We start from the raw sequence: 16,957 nt of genomic DNA, 5'->3' as shown, positions 1-16,957 counted from the left end.
CAGAACCAGTAATGGAGGGAGGTGAAGTGGCGGCGGAACAGGGGGAGGGATGGAGGGTCAGGAGCGGACACTGGAAGCGGGATGGGACCTGGGGCGGATCGGATGGCCTAGGTGGAACAGTCTGGTCCGGTGGCTTGGGTGGCAAAGGCTGTTCAGGTGGCTTGGGTGGCACAGGCCGATCAGGTGGCCAGTCTGACCCAGACGTACACAGATGAGTAGTTGGCTTTTGCTGACAGCAGGTCGCTGGGCTTGGATACAGACTGATCGCTGGGCTTGTGCTAGCTGCAGAGCACTGGGTTGGGATGCTGCGCACGGGCCGGAGCCCTCTCTGTGCCCTGCGCACGGGCCGGAGCCCTCTCTGCGCCCTGCGCACGGGCCAGAGCCCTCTCTGGACGCTGGTCGGAGACAGGGAACGTCGCTGGGCTCTGTACAGAGACAGGGGCCGTGGCTGGGCTCTGGACAGTGACAGGGGACGTGGCTGGGCTCTGGTCGGAGACAGGGGACGTGGCTGGGCTCTGGTCGGAGACAGGGGACGTGGCTGGGCTCTGGTCGGAGACAGGGGACGTGGCTGGGCTCTTGGCACGGGTTGAAGGCGCAGATGCAGTGTCCATCCCTGCTGAAATCCCCACCGCCAGGATAACAGCGGCGCAGTGTTCTCTAGACTCGATGCCAGTCTCCCGTACCTATGGACTGCCTCAAAGTCTTCCTCCACGAAGGCCATGGCCCCCGTGATCTCCGACCTGGTGACCCCTGCCACCAATGCTGAGCCGCATAGCTGTAGTGCCAGAGCAGCGTAACACTCAAAAAAAGTCCAGTCCTGTTCCCACCACGGCATCCATGACCGGAGTGGCTCAGCCAATCCCCTCCGGAACATCGCCATCTGGCTCTCCTCGCCCATCCTTGTTAGGCGAGCCAACCTGATAAACTCAAGAACATAGTTCTCTGTACTGAGCTCTCCCTGGTGAAAGTGTGTTAATTCCCCCGCTGGATCCATAATGGGTCGGTCGTTCTGTCACGGAACTGAGAAAACACAGACAACAGGCAGAGAAGTAGGATCCAAATGCAGGGGAAATTTACTTTAAACAAATTATCAAAAACCAGGAACAAAGTAACACTGATGAAAAAAACACAAATGAAAACACGGATAACAGAGAACAGGAAACAGCATACACCTGCATGACAACAAACAACAACCGACAGAGAACAACTGAAGCACTGGGGTATATATACACACACAAGAGGAACAAGGTTAACAAGATAACAAGGGGAGTGGTAAATAGAAAACATTACTTAAAGGAACTGTATGTAAGAAATGTATTTCAATTAATCATAAAATGGCCCTGATATGTCACTAGACATTAAGAAATCATGTTAATTTCAAATACTTATATCACTGACAACGGTTTTCCGGCCAAGATATTGTCATTTTAAAAGTGAAGTTGCAGCCCTCAACTGATGTTGATGTTGACATGTAGTGTTTTGGCCTGAAGCACCACCCTCCACCTGTCTACCAATCACGAAGTCAGTAGTGTTTCTGCATTCGGGTTGCCAGCTCTGCTCTAGTTACCACAGCTGCAGCTACAAACTTTTTGGATAAACAATGTCTAACTTTACGAAACCTAAACAACCTCGTTATGAATCAGAAAAACGTTGTGACAGTGTCTGAAATAAAACAAGGATTTGTATAAGAGATGCCTTTGAAAGATGGAGACGGCTGAAAACGGAGAATAATTTGAAGACTGATGCCAACGTTGCTAATTTTCTCCTGGACAGGTAAGGTTCATCTATGTTTGGCTAATTTGTACTTAATGTAAATGGACATTTTCAAATATTCATGACAGTCGAACAAAGTTATGCATGTTCGTGCAAAGTAACGTTAGGTTAGCGCAGATGGAGGAGGTGGGTCATTGAATTGAAAAGGTATAAAGGAATTGTTTGGTAAATAAAAACGGCGAGTCGTCATTGCTAACATTAGTAATGCATTATCAGAGCCCGTTTCTCTGTCATTATGCTGGGACGCTGAGGAAAACAACATTAGCACGCTTATTATTGCAATGTGAAAACGTATTTGAGACAGTAGCCTAACGTTACCTCGGTAAAAATGATTCCTCATTCGTTCTTCGCATATATAGTGGACAAAACATGCTGCAAGTTGACCTGTATGACCATTGCTAATGTTATTTAGCTTTGCTGTAATTTTACTATAGTATTTTTTCATGTGGGAATGTTCTGTCACATACGAGCGTTCATATTTACGATTAGTTTTGGCTAATCGCCATTAGTACATTTTTGCGATTCATAATTACTTCACAAAACATCGCTCTTGAAGCATAAACATAATTAACAGAAAGAAGAAAAACCTTGTCACTTGCCATTGAAAGCTCCTAGCAGCCTATGTTCCTGCTGGATCCTGCAGCCTAGCTGGCAACCTCGAGTCAGGGGAGGGGGAGAGGGAATACACCGCTCAACAGTAATTTGAAAGTGATTGCAGTACCAGTTTTGGCCACAGTCCTACATACAGCTCCTTTAACAAACATCCCTACTTCTTCAGCATTTATTAATCTTAGTCGATGGTCATTTCAACATTTACATATATGTTTTTAGTCAACATTTGTTAATGCACTGTGAACTAACATGAACAAACAATGATTAATTAGATTTTTCTTTACTAACAGTAACAAAGATTAATTTCACGAGTTCACACTTACATCAAATTAAATAGAGTAAATATTATGCGTATTTGGCGTGCTGTCCGGGGGAGGGCTCCGGGCTCGGAATTTTGCCCGAACCCAGAGTACCCCCCCCCCGTGATGGAAATAGTCTAGAACTAGACTACATATATTAATTTGATGTCTTATGTGAGTTTAATTAAGTGAGGAGAAGGGGTGGTGGAGGGATGCTAAGAAACTGTCAACGACAGGAAGGTAAATCGGCAGTCTATATACACCTCCTATCGTTGATTTTTTTAATGAGCTCCTCTTGTGTTCAATTAGGTTTAATTATCTGGGTCTGCTCCACTTAACAGTTTTAATTTCCTGAATGTGTTCCTCCCGAAATTTGTTTATAAAACATCAATTCACGAGTTCACACTTACATCAAATTAAATAGAGTAAATATTATGCGTATTTGGCGTGCTGTCCGGGGGAGGGCTCCGGGCTCGGAATTTTGCCCGAACCCAGAGTACCCCCCAAAATGCAAAAACAGAGGACAGCCACCAAATCCCCCCCCAAATACGCAGATAATTGGTAGGCTGGCGTTTTGATGAGCCTGGTTGCTTGGCCCGGAGGGCCTGTTGCTTCAGATGGGAGCTGCTCGCGGCATTGGGCAGGCGAGCCCTACTGGCTGATGGCTGGAAGCAGCCTTAGTTTTGAACGACTGGTCAGGAAGGCTCTTGCAACATCCGATGGGAGGCCAATGCTCACTGTATCAGATGGAAAGCTTTAGCGGCTGATAAATGAAAACAGCATGGTTGGAACTACAGTTTGGGAAGGCTCTTGCAACATCCAATGGGAGGCCAATGCTCACTGTATCAGATGGAAGAACCCTACCGGTAGATAAAATAGGAGCAGCAAGGTTTGGAACGACTGGACGGGAAGGCTTTGCAACATCCAACGGGAGGCCAATGCTCACTGTGTCAGATGAAAAACCCTACCGGCCGATGATGAAAAGCAGTATAGCTTGGAACGACTGGTCGGGAAGGCTTTTACGACATCCAATGGGAGGCCAATGCTCACTGTATCAGATGGAAAAACCCTACCGGCCGAAAATGAGGAGCAGCATGTTTTGGAACGACTGGTCGGGAAGGCTTTTACAACATCCAATGGGAGGCCAATGCTCACTGTATCAGATGGAAAAACCCTACCGGCCGATAATGAGGAGCGGCGACTGGTCGGGAAGGCTTTTACAACATCCAATGGGAGGCCAATGCTCGCTGTATCAGATGGAAAAACCCTACCGGCCGATAATGAGGAGCGGCAACTGGTCGGGAAGGCTTTTACAACATCCAATGGGAGGCCAATGCTCGCTGTATCAGATGGAAAAACCCTACCGGCCGATAAATGAGAAGCAGCATGTTCAGGAACTACCTGGCCGGGAGAACCCGTGTTGCCTCTGATGGGAGCTCATAGCACCTGGCGGAACGGGCCCTACTGGCTGGTAAGTGTGGAGCAGACAGAATTTGGGGTGACCGATCGGGAAGGCCTTTGCGTCATCCAATGGGAGGCCAATGCTCGCTGTATTGGACGGGGAATAAAAGCCCTACCGGTCGAAAAAGAGGAGCACATGATTTATTCCGCCCAACCAGAGGGACACCCTACTGGCTGTAAACGGAGGGCGCGTTGTTTGAAACGGCCGGTCAGGAAGGCTCAGGCCACATCTGGCGGGGAGATCAATACTCGTGACGACAAACAGGTGAGCCCTACTGACCGATAGACGGGGCGACGCAATTTAAAAAGAAACGACTGACCGAGGGGGCCCACCCAGCCTCCACCAGGAGCATTTTCTGGCTTCAGGGGAGTGGGTCCTATCGGCTGACGGCACGGTAAAGGAGAATTGGAACACCCGGCCAGGAAGCTCTCGCCGACATCAGATGGGAGCACAATACTCGCTGTATCAGATGGGTAAGCTTCGCTGGCGGACAGGTGGAGGGTAAAGCATGCAAGTTCGCCCAGGAGAGCTTTTGCAGCATCCGAAAGGAGATCAATACTCGCGGTTTCGGGTAGCCTCGCTGGACGGCGGAAAGCAAAGTGGATAGACATAGACCTGGAGAGCTCTGTGGTGTCCGAAAGGAGATCAATACTCACGGTATCGGACAAGCAAGCCTCGTTGGATGGAAGAGAAAAAGATTGATAGCGACTTGGAGGGCCCTCGCGGCATCCGATGGGAGAACAATTCTCAAGGCATCGGAAAGGCACCCTCGCTAGTCAGGGAAAGAAAAGATGGAAGCTGGCCTGGAAGGCTTCCACGGCATCCGAGGGAAATCAGCTCGAGGTGTCGGATGAGTGGGCCTCGCCAGATGGAAAAATAGGGAAAAGGAAATAGCCACTATCAAGGAGAACTCTGCGGTGTTCGACAGGAGATCAAGACTCGCTGTATTGAACGGGTGAGCCTCGTTAGTTTGAAAAAAGAGAAAGAAAGGATAGGGTTTTTTATAAGGGTTGTTAATTAATAAGGGTTTGGTGAGCTTTCTTGATGTGGTATCGGTCGGTCCTAATGTAGCTTTGAAAAGCGTGAGAAGACCATCTCCCGAGAGCTTGGATCTGCTGCTGGGAGAGTCCTTTTTGCGCTGCAGTTGTTGCCGCCCCAATGCGGAAGGAGTGGCTAGAAAAGTTTTGCGCTGAGATGCCTGTTTGCTGGAGAACAGATTTGAGCTGTTTTTGGAACCAGAATCGTGTGATGGGTTTGTCTACAAAGAGGGGTTCGGACAGAGATTTAGCCTGAAATCTCCTCATTTGGAGGTATGCAAGAACAGTTTGAAATGGTTGAATTGGGGAGGAGATGTTGAAAATGTAGACTAAATGGCCTTTTTTACTTTGCTCTGTCTTGCTTCGCTTGATTAAATATGATATGGTTTCATCGTCAAGTACTGATAAGTCTGAGACAGTGGGGTGGACTTTGTGGTCGAATTTGGAGGTGATTGCGATTTCTGAGCATCTAAAAAAGCCAAAGAAAGCCAAGATAAACATGGTATCCAGAGTGCGGGCTGTGTCAAGGGGTTGATATCCTGTACGAAGGGTATGAATGCATTTTGTGAGTAAATCTAGAGTTATGGGTTGTCTACTGTCAGGGCGGGTGGGTTGTGATCGCTGAATTCCTTTGATCAGGAGGGAGGTTTGGGAGTTTTTTTTTTTTTTTTTTTTTTTTTTTTTTCTTCTTAATATTGTATTGTAACTCTTAATATTGTTGAGATAAAAGAGGTAATTGAGAGGAGAGAAAAATCAGGGAACTGCAAGCTATATGAGAAGTGGAAAGCTTTAAAACATCTCCAAGCTGTCACATATGATTGGATTGTTCTGGGGGAAACTGCTTGGAGGATACTGTTGAGCGATGCGTCCAAGAGGGGTTTTAGCGGGTGATTTATGGAAATATCAGTTCTGAATAGTGAGGTACTGGAGTTGGGAAAATATCCGCCTCTGGAGCCAATGTCCTGAATTTCTGAAACAGAAAACGAGACAGAGAGTCAGCAATTAGGTTTTCGGACCCTGGGACATGTTTTGCAGTAATAATAAATTGATCACAAGCTGAGATCCAGATGAGACGTCTTAGGAATGGCATTAAAGCAAGTGAATGAGAGCGGCCTTTATTAATGCACTGGACTGTTGCCTCGTTATCGCAGTACACTAATATGCTACTAGCCGTCCATTCTTTCCCCCACAAAAAAGCCGCGACTACAAGAGGGTAAGGCTCAAACAGAACTGAGGACTGTAGCATGTCTTGACTGTGGTGGCCATGGAGACGCGAACCAGCGTCCTTTATAGAATCCCCCAAAGCCGATCGAAGGGGCTGCATCTGTGAAAAGTTGGATGTCAACAGGGGAAGAAACGAGATTATTATAGAAAAAAGACAAGCCGTTCCGCTGGTTTAGAAATGTTATCCGTAGCCTAAGTTCGTCGCGACACGCCGTGGTTATTGGAATTTTTTGTCCTCCAGCGCGTGAACCGAAGATGCAAGTGGGAGAAGATGCGAGATGAAAGGGCGGCCTTGCGGAAATGATGCACATTGCGACATTTAAGTGACCTAGCAGTGATAGGAGTTCGTGTTAAGAATGGTGGGAGTCATCTAGAAAAGTAGGTGCGATGAGAATTATCCTATCTATTTTCTCGATAGTATGTCGAAAATCTTGGGGCTGCTTTTACAACCGAACGGCGAAGTAGAATTTCTAAAACATTGTGGAAATATGTTTATCATTTCAAGTTCATCTTATCACTGTATGAGGATGTGATTGACTATTTATGATTGAAGTATTTATTTATTTAAAAATTTATGTTTACTTGTAATAATAATTAATGAGGACACATTCACAAATTGGGTTAGTATTAAATAAACAATGTTTTAATAAAAATAAAAATATTAAAGTGTTCAAATACACACATATTAAAAAGAACAATTGCTGGAAAAGTGCACTTATACACTGTAAATGTCTAACACGCTATATTTAACAGGTATTGCCTGTTGTTTGTAAATGAAAAAGTTATAGTGCTTTATCCAAAATAATTAAATAATAATAGCAAAAACAAGGTGAAAAGCAGTTTTAGACAGAGGTTAAGGGACCATATGCAGCTTGACCGTCTCTTATAATAGGTTTGAATGAATTCAGAAAAACACTCTGCCTGTCTTTGTTAGGATTCCATTGTATTTAAATTGTAAACAAGGTGATAAAGATAAAAATGACGTAGCCTAATTAAACTACAGCGAAGGTGAAGCAAGCGACTCCTTTTGAATCGCTCTGGCGGTTCTCGAATCTCAATTTCGTTCTCGTTGTTGAGTCAGGAATCGATTGCAACCGGTTTTCGGATTAGCAGTACACTGAACCGACAACTGTTTGTTTCGAACATGTCCGATTGAAACCGATGAGCTGATGATACTGCGCATGCGTCTAGCGACTGACTGACTGCACGGCGAGTCTCTCTGAACCGAACGAACAACAGCTGATATGAGCGCGTGTCTATGAAACGACTCCGACATGAATGAGGGGGAAAACTGGCGAACCGTATTTATTTAATTACAAAAACATAGTAAGTGGATCATGGTTTCTTCACTGATGAAGACTGATTTATTGATCTTATAACTGTAAAGATCGTTTGCAACACTGCATGTGTTTGGATGCTTTAGATGTAAAACATTTTTTAATAAACTATCAGATTATGATGATATTTTATCTGACTGATGTTATGATTACTGACTTTATATATTTTAATGTGTAAAGTGTGTTTATCCAGCCCGCAATAGACATGGCATAATTACGTCATTGTGAAATGACGTCATTACGTTTGAGCGCAAAAGAACTGGTGAACCAGTTTTTGATCCGGTTCATTGGACGAACTGTCCGAAAGAACCGGTTCGCGGAAAAGAACCAAACTTCCCATCACAACCGGGCAGGGAAGGGAAGAGTTAATTTTAGAACATAACACAGTAGCATGTGCTATAGACCTGCCGACTGCACGCGAAATATTCCTACAGTCTAAGAACATCCTGCTGTGGAGGTCTGTGTCGAGAGCGACCCAGTAAGCGCACTGGTTCCACTGAGCTAGCCGCACGGCACACTTCTCAGAGAAGAGTTTGTGGTATATGTAAAAATGACCTCCCCCATAGGACAGCGCGAGCTCGGCTATGATTGCCAGATAATCATTCAGCTCGCGGCGCCTTTGGGGGAAAACTGAACAAATAATGTCCGTGAAACGGGAAAAAGCAATCGAAAATTCAGGAAAAGAAAGTAAGCGGGATGAATGTGGGTTGGGGTTTTTTAAATTGACTGAAAAGTCCCCGCAGTCTATTTGACGATTTATGTCTGAGACAGGAAACAGAGAGAGTGATGACAAATCAATGTCCAAACCTGCCAGGATCTGAGCCCTGTTTTGGGCCACTGGAGGCGGCTCAGAGGAAAACGCGTTAGCTGGGACAGACATCGGTGTTGCTGTGAGGAGAGAGAACGAAGATTTAGTTTGCAGAAGGCGGTTGGAATAGAGAGGAACCGGGACTGCGTCTGGAGCATGGAAGGAACAAAATGTTAGGGGCATGAGAAAGAGAAGGAAGCATCCGAGACGTATGCTCTTGTGCTGCTGGTAGAGGCGGCCCTGCGTTTGCTGGAGCTGCAGGCCACTGAAAAGAATGAGTGTTAGTTAATTGTTGATAGCTTGGACCGCTAGCAAGCTCGCGCTAGCATCTGCAGTGGGAGCTGGAGGCCACTGAAAATGCAAAGGATTAGGAACTGGAGGAGGAATGAGCTGAGAGGCTGAGAGGAGACCTGTGGGCCCAGCCCCAAACATCTCTGCGCCTGTAGAAGTCCATGCTAAGAAACTGTCAACGACAGGAAGGTAAATCGGCAGTCTATATACACCTCCTATCGTTGATTTTTTTAATGAGCTCCTCTTGTGTTCAATTAGGTTTAATTATCTGGGTCTGCTCCACTTAACAGTTTTAATTTCCTGAATGTGTTCCTCCCGAAATTTGTTTATAAAACATCAAAAAGGTTTTAAACATATATTGCTCACTGTTAGTGTGTGTTAGCTAATGCATTAACTATGGAAAATATGCATATAAAATCATGAAAGTACAGCTTTTTTGTCAGAAAGTCAATATTATAGTTCACAAAAAGACACAAATTAGATATTATATTAAATCAAAATTTGAATACATACACATATACATTTTTTGTAATCTCTCCTTTTCTTAAATAGAATGTGAGATTAGAATAAGTGTGTCTGAAATCATACCAAATGGATGGTCCACTATTCCAGGTAGAAATCTGTGCACAGTCTAATGACTAATATTGCCCACAAACCATTGCACTTTAGGTGAGGATTTAGTTCAACACAAATAAAAAGATATTTAAGCATGGTAGATATGAGACAGATGGTGAGAGCCCTGACTTGTAGAACAATGTGCTACTTGTTTTCTCTCTAATTGAGTTGTGTAAATTTAATTCAATAAAATGTGAAATGTGTATATGAAGATGTTAACTGTTACAGGATGATTGACAGGCCAGTTTACAATGACAGAAAGCACGTAACTATGCAACAGAACAGTTATGATGTGGTAGTGCAGGTATGTCCCAAAGCTTGCCTGCTTTTTCTGTGAAACTTTATATTAGGTGTCCCTAAATACTACTTACATCAAAACATAGGTATAATTTGCTTATTGTGTTAATATTGTAATGCAAAACACTTGTTCCTCTATTGAGGTGGGATACGGGTAAGGTTAGGGGTGTTATGGGTTTAAGGGTGGGCTAATGTGTAAGAGAAGGTTCAACTGATGTAATTACAGAAATTCATAATTACAACTGTAATTACACCCAGGTATTTTTTTCAAAATATAAGTTCAATGTAAAAACAGGCACTGTATGAACACAATAAGTACTCATTCAAATGATTAATACGTTGCAGTAAAATACATTTAATATAAAGTGGGACCACTTTTTCTTTACAAAAAGAGTACATACTTTTACAGCAAAGTAGGCAAATCAAATCAAGCCATCTAAAAAAAAAAAATTCCAGACAAGCAAATGGCATATGTGCATGAATGGGAAAATAAATTTTTATTTTAAACCACTAAATAGATTTCCATAAAATATGACAAAAGAAAATGCATATTTGTTGCCAGTGAGGTTTGGTCTTCATGCTTTTGTAATGTATCAGACATAGGATCAATGTGTTTTTATACGAGTCTTCATGTGGAAATACATGCATTATATAAAATCCTGAAAGAACAACTGACTGAAGAAAACAAAGAAAGGGATAAAATGTATTTTTGTTGTTTATTGTGTGTCACCTCTCTTAATGTTCAAAGTCTCATATTCAGAGGGGGGAGCTGAGAGCTGAAGAGAAGCATATGTGTCTGCGGCCTCATTCTGAGCCTGAAAACAAAAACACTCTCAAACATCATCATCATCATCCTCATCACTTACTATATCTAGGCCTTATAACAAAGAATACTCACCTTCTGCTTGGTGGACAATCTGTAAAGAAAGGATATTATGTTACTAATTATGCACCCTTTTTTTTCTTTGATTGGGCACCTGTTACAGTTCTGACTCTCTTCCTATAAGACTGTGAGCCATCCATAATGGTCTAGTGGTGTAATTCTAGTTTGCATGCATGGGGGCGGTTTCAAATTTCAAATGCAATATAAATTTTTATAACGAACCAAGCAAAACTGGATCTGAACTCGACTGCCAAAAGTTAAGTATTCTCTTTTCTCAAAACAAATGTTCATGTTTAATATCAGTTACATGCTAGCTTTATAGGGAGCAAAATCAGAAGTCAAATATGACTGGCAAGTAGGGCTGGACGATTAACCAAAAACTAATCGAAACCGAAATTTAGAACTCTAACTGACGTAATTTTCCCATGTCGTTTATTTCGGTTTTCACGTGACTCCGCCCTGTCAGTCACATCAAGTGCAGTTTGCAGGCACACGAAAAGATGCAGGAGCAGTTATCTTTGTTTATAGATGCTCAGAATTACTATGGTAATTGCATGTTTTACACAGTTTATACACGTAAGTTAATCGCCGTTCTTATATGCGCTGATACACACACAGAGACGGCGCGCGCAAGCCCCGAAGCCAGATCACTGTGAAGTTTGTCAATTAAATGAGTTTAAAGGCTTGCCAGTTTGAACATTAAAGCGATTGGGCACTATTCAAGAACAACGTTATGGAAAACTTCTCCGTTCAGTGCTCATGAGCTTTTTTCTGTGACACAGAGAGCCGCGTTGTGTCTCAGACAACGCGCGCTAGATCACTTTCACTTGCGTCCTCACAAAGCTTTGTAATTTGTATGTGTTTTAAGGCTGCCAGTTTGAACATTGAAGCGATTTTAGACCATCTGATGTGTATTATGTTGAACTAACGTCTGATATACACACAAACACTCACAGACAGTAGCTCGCACATCGCGTGAAGATCGTGCGCAGAGAGGAGCGCAGAAACTCATTGTAAACGCTGCTGTGATTAAACTAAAGTAGCTTAGAAACTCAACCGTTATAGCATAGATTTTAAAACCTTTGAACTAAGTACAAACCACAGCTTCATAATTAATAGAGACGGTGTGACTAATTCACACACACAATCACTCTCTCATTAATGCATTCAAATAAATGTAATGTAGGCCTACTGTGCTTATTTATTTGTATCTGATGTACAACAAACAGAAATCTGCAAGATAGACAATAACTGCTGAAAGTGAACCGTTTTCTTCAAGTATTTAAAAATCACAAAGAAATATGCACTTTTTCATTAGAAAAAAATATCCCGCCTTTAATAGTAGAAAATATTTACAGCACGAACCTTATCAGTGAACTATGAGGGCAAAAAAAGGAAAGCAAAAAAAAAAAAAGAGCAAAATAATCATTCATTAATCGTAATCGAGGTAAAATGTTATTTTTGGTTCAAATCGTTACAGCCCTACTGGCAAGTGAATCAACTTCACTGTAAAAAATATATGATCAATAAGTTATGACAACATATGTTTTACATCGTTTTAACTCATCAAAATAAGTTACGCAATTTTCAACTTTTTTTAAATAATTTATACTAGATACGACTCATTTTTAAGTCAGTTTAACGTAATTTAAGTTGAAATGACTTGAACATCCAAGTTGATTGTACTTAATTTCATGCTGCAACTTTTTTTTTTTCAGTGTTGTGCAGTGACCCCCAAATTTTTTGGACAACTTAGTCAAACTTAAAAATGCCTAAATGTCAATTGCAATGCAGATACAAAATGACAAAGCGAGTGGCATCTGCAACCAAATGATGTAAGAGCTTTTCTCAGAGCTAACTTCTGTATACTGTATATTATTTTGGCTTAACTAGTGTCGAGTGGTTTTTAGTAGATGTGTGAACCATAGTATTGCTTTCACATTAACACTTAGTGTACTGTCAAAATACGTTTCGTGTTTATTTAGAATTCTATATATATTTTTAATCATTTAAATGCTACATTTATTTTTGTGAAATGTTTTGCTTGTCCTATTTTTGTAATAAATGCATCTTGGTTTGATATTTTTTGCTTAGATCTATTAATTTGTTTGAACATATATTGTGTAAAAATTCAACTCATACATAGCATGATTTGAATACATCATATTTCTAAATTACAAAAAACTTTTACTTAAAAAAGAGTAAAAGTATTATATTAAGATGTATAACCTCACGTCTATAAAAAATGTAAGGAAACATGTTATTACTTTTTACTGGAGTCATTATGTAAACCTTTGGTATATTTTTGGTTATTATTATTTTCAATAGTTGCTACTGTTCTTGGAATGAAGTATTTTCCTCCACATTACTGAATAAATCACTTTCATCTGCATGTCAGTAAAGCATCTGAGTTTATATACAGCAAAATCCATCAGCTCATTATCATACATTGAGTCTGTTCTGTGATCATCTTGTCTTCTCTCTAAGTAATGTATTATTGTTGTTCTGCTATGGTTCTTAATATGTGTAGTTCACGTACCGTACACAGATGCATGTAATGGCACAGAACATAATGACCATCACAGCTGCAACAGCAACTCCAGTCATCACAGAGGAAATATTCACACCTAAAGAAGAATAAAGGAGTGTTTAGAAAAAACACTGATCACTGATTCAATTAAACAAGGGCTAGCGAGTCATATCGTAATCTTTCAACAACAAAATAACAATAATGGCAGGAGCATGGGAACAATATGAAAAGTGAAAGATTAGCATTAGCATTAATGACTGATACTCTTACGGATTTTTTTCATTTACTAATCATCAGTTGACAGATCCTCAATTTCCCACAACCCTGCAGAGGATAAGCAATATGGAGAATTGATGGGATGAAATTTGTGTTCTATGGGATGAATCACAGAACTGAAACTCACGGTCAACAGGGGGAGGCATTTGAAGCAGTTGACTTGCATTGCCATGAGTGTTGTTGCCGACACACTCCAGAGTGAATGTGTGTGTGAGTGACTGATGAAGAGTGATGGAGCTCCTCAAGCCTGTGCTGTTCAATCGCTCTTCACTGATGAACGGGTTTGAAAAGTTAGTGACAGGACGTCCAGACAGATGCCACCTCAGTTCAGGAGAGGGATTCCCATCAACCTCACAGAAACACACAGTTACATCCCCACTGACACAGCTGGACGAGGGAGAGATTTTAGGGGCATCTGAAAAAGAGAAAGAGAGATTGATGAGATACATATAGAATTATGGGCGTCTTATGGAAGAGAAAAGAACTGATGCCACAAAAACATCCTACACTGAACATGTAATGTGATGTTGTCCTGTGCTGTTTTGTTCTTGTCCTGTAGCTGGTAGGTTATAGTGCAGGTGAAAGCGACTCTGTGGTGACGGTGAGTAGCAGTGAAGTTCAGATCAGAGATGAGCTCCAGTTGTCTGCTGCTCTCACTGAGGGGGATTCTGGGAGTGGAGCTCCATGTGAGAGTTGGTGGAGGAGAGGAGCAGAGAGACTCAGCAGAGCAGCGCAGACTCACAGAGCTCCCCTCCAACACCTCCTCTTCATCCTCATACAGCTTCACTGTGGGTTTGGGGGGAGACTCTGAAAGACACATAAGTACAAGATTAAGTGACAATGATGGCATGACAAATACATTTAAAATATTCATTTAACACATTCATTTATTAATAAAAGGCTCAAATCACTCACCAATGACATTTATAGTGGAGCTGTTTCCTGTATAGGTGTATTTCAGACCACCACTACCTTCAATCCTGAAGAAATAGTCACCATTGTGATTTGAACTAACATCATAAAAGATAGTGGTGCAGTTCTTCTCATGTAGTTTTCCAGTTATTTCCCCTTTTAAGTCATTATTCTTGGGAGAGCTGGAGTTAAACACTAAATTTTTTTCTAAACTAGTCCCATTTTTGAGCCAACATCCTCTTGTACTCTTAGTGAGGTTTTTGTCATATTCATCCTTAATCTCAAATCTGCACTTTATGATCACACAGGATCCACTGAGAGCTTTAATCTTCTCTGGCAGACTGATGCTGAAATCTCTACAGCAAACACCTACAACACACACACGATGAAAAGCATTCAGACACAAGCAGAAACAAACACTGAAGCATTCAGACACACCAACACATTTCTGTTTTTATACAAAATGCTACAAAATTATTTTTTTCACCCATTACAAAACATTCATTTGCATTACGATTATTGTTAAAAAGGGTAAACATAAGCAGAACCGCAGCAACAGTGAAATAAAATATTCAACAGCAATTTAATCTAAATTGTAATAATATTCTTTTAAAGAAGTATTTCTTGAGAAAAGAACTGATTTTCAACATTGGATAAATGTTCTTAAGTGTTTGTAAGTAAACTATATGAAGCACCATAGTTTCGGAATAATAGTTTAGCACTTGAATTCACGCTCTCATGCACGTCACACTTTTGTTGTTTAAAAACTAAATGTGAAGAAGAGAAAGGAAACCACACCTTGTAACAGAAAAGAGAAAATAATGATTTTATCTGCCTTATTCATCTCGTCATTAACAGAAACCCAGTCCTGTGAGGAAACACACATTAGTAAATCTGCACATCATAGAAATCATAAATTGAACCTGATCATAAACTGATCATTTTCGTAAATTATACTGAACAAACAGATATTTATGAAATCACTGTAAGTGTCCAATAAACTGAACAACACTTCTGAAGAAACATCTAAAGAAGAATAAGAGTTCAAGACTTGCCAGAGATGAGAAACATTTTGTTTTCCTAAATGCAGAAGGACACCAAGTTCTGTATTGTGGCGTCTGCCGATGATTTGAGACTGTGTAAAACTGAGTTGTGTGAGCATAATATAGACTGACAGCTAGAGAACAACTTCCTGTATCGGCATATACATTCTATTCACAGATTCACTATTCCTTGTACAAAGTGGAAGATCATATCATTAATTTAGTAAAATGATTATACATGTTTTGAACTTTAACACATATGCCTATTCAGTTGCCGTCATTTTCAGTATTAAAAAATAAATGTGACACCTTGCATCAGTTTCCTGCTCAGAATTCATATAGGCCTACTAAGAAGAGCTTAAGTTTTTCTTTGAACCAAAAGCATCTGATAAAGTGTAATCACATCACATTTATGCAGAAAAGGGAAATGGTATTTAAAGAATCTGCATTGCCATATTAACTCATCAGCAGCAGCCTTTTAAAATTCAAAAAGTGGTGAAAAAAGTGAATTTGATGATCTAAGAAAAATGTTCAGTGCTCTGCTGTTTGGAGTCAGTAGGACATAGAGATGCCCCGTTCTGATTGGATTTCAAACTGTCTCCACTTGTTGCAATACAACTTTCCCTGAGATCTGCTACTGTACATCACTGCTCTGTACCGGTGATTTATTGACAGAATTCACACACGCTGCTGACTGAACATGGATGGTTTGCAACAAAGTAGCATTCTTTCAGCATTTTGATTTTAGATGTACAGTATTTAAAATATGGTGCTCAGATGAGTAAATGCAACACTGTGCTGTGACATTTCTCCATATATGGACTTTTGAAAAATAATTGACTTCTTATAAGCATTTATTTATGGTTATCATCTTTAAAGGCCCACTGAAATCAAAATAAAGTGTTTTAGCTTTTAGTATGATTATCTTAGCCTTAAGGTTATGAATAAGCTGGTGTGTTCCATAATGACAAAATTTGCATTTAGGAGATATAAGCATTCAAAACTTACAGTCTCTCACTTCCGTTAAAGCGAATCACAGATTTTGATTACATCATCGCAGACTTCACCTTCTCGTCAAATCTTCTGTCCAATCAAATGCACTCTAGAATCTGAAGTTCAGTTCCACAGCATGTCTCGTTAGTTCTGCTGTTTATTTAAAACAATTATCTTTTTTTAATCCATTTTAACTCATGAAATATTTTATCTTTGGGATCGTATAGTGGATAATTTTTGAAGCTGAGAAGTTATAATAAACATTTCCAATGAATTAATCACAAATCAACTCAATGAAAACAGAACAATTCAATTAAATTCAATATAAATGGAAACATCCCCACCTAGCGGTGAACATGCAAAATACATGAATAAAACAATTAATCCATAAAACAACACATTTTACAAACATACCTGCACAATGAGGAAACAACATGGAAATGAGGGATACAATGCATGGAGAATAAATCAGTTCTACATAAAACATAAGACAATGCACAAATGAATTACGATTGTGCCACGTACCCAGATAACAATTTTTGGTTCCCAGAACGTTCTGGGAACG

At 40.9% G+C, this 16,957-nt stretch overlaps 1 protein-coding gene across 1 annotated transcript; it reads right to left on the bottom strand.

Moving 5' to 3' along the window:
* Positions 1-10,089: 10,089 nt before the first annotated feature.
* On the bottom strand, positions 10,090-15,487 carry LOC307127238 (myeloid cell surface antigen CD33-like). Its single transcript, XM_079818359.1, has 8 exons — positions 15,412-15,487; positions 15,155-15,224; positions 14,360-14,725; positions 13,952-14,251; positions 13,572-13,859; positions 13,178-13,265; positions 10,654-10,672; positions 10,090-10,570 (listed from the first exon to the last, which is right to left on the bottom strand). Exons 2-8 carry the CDS (start codon positions 15,198-15,200, stop codon positions 10,472-10,474), a joined length of 1,206 nt encoding a protein of 401 aa, XP_079674485.1. The 5' UTR covers positions 15,201-15,224; positions 15,412-15,487; the 3' UTR covers positions 10,090-10,471.
* Positions 15,488-16,957: the final 1,470 nt, after the last annotated feature.

Source organism: Gobio gobio (genome assembly GCF_949357685.1).
Source record: "Gobio gobio genome assembly, chromosome: 5".
In the NCBI taxonomy this organism is placed as follows: Eukaryota; Metazoa; Chordata; class Actinopteri; order Cypriniformes; family Gobionidae; genus Gobio; species Gobio gobio.
This window is presented reverse-complemented; position numbering and strand designations above follow the sequence as displayed.

Coding starts and splice junctions, on each gene's coding strand:
- LOC307127238 (XM_079818359.1), bottom strand. CDS start 15,200: ATGAATAAGGCAGATAAAATCATTATTTTCTCTTTTCTGTTACAAG. Junction 14,726..15,154: donor TTTCTCTTTTCTGTTACAAG/GTGTGGTTTCCT, acceptor TGTGTGTTGTAG/GTGTTTGCTGTAGAGATTTC. Junction 14,252..14,359: donor CTCCACTATAAATGTCATTG/GTGAGTGATTTG, acceptor TGTGTCTTTCAG/AGTCTCCCCCCAAACCCACA.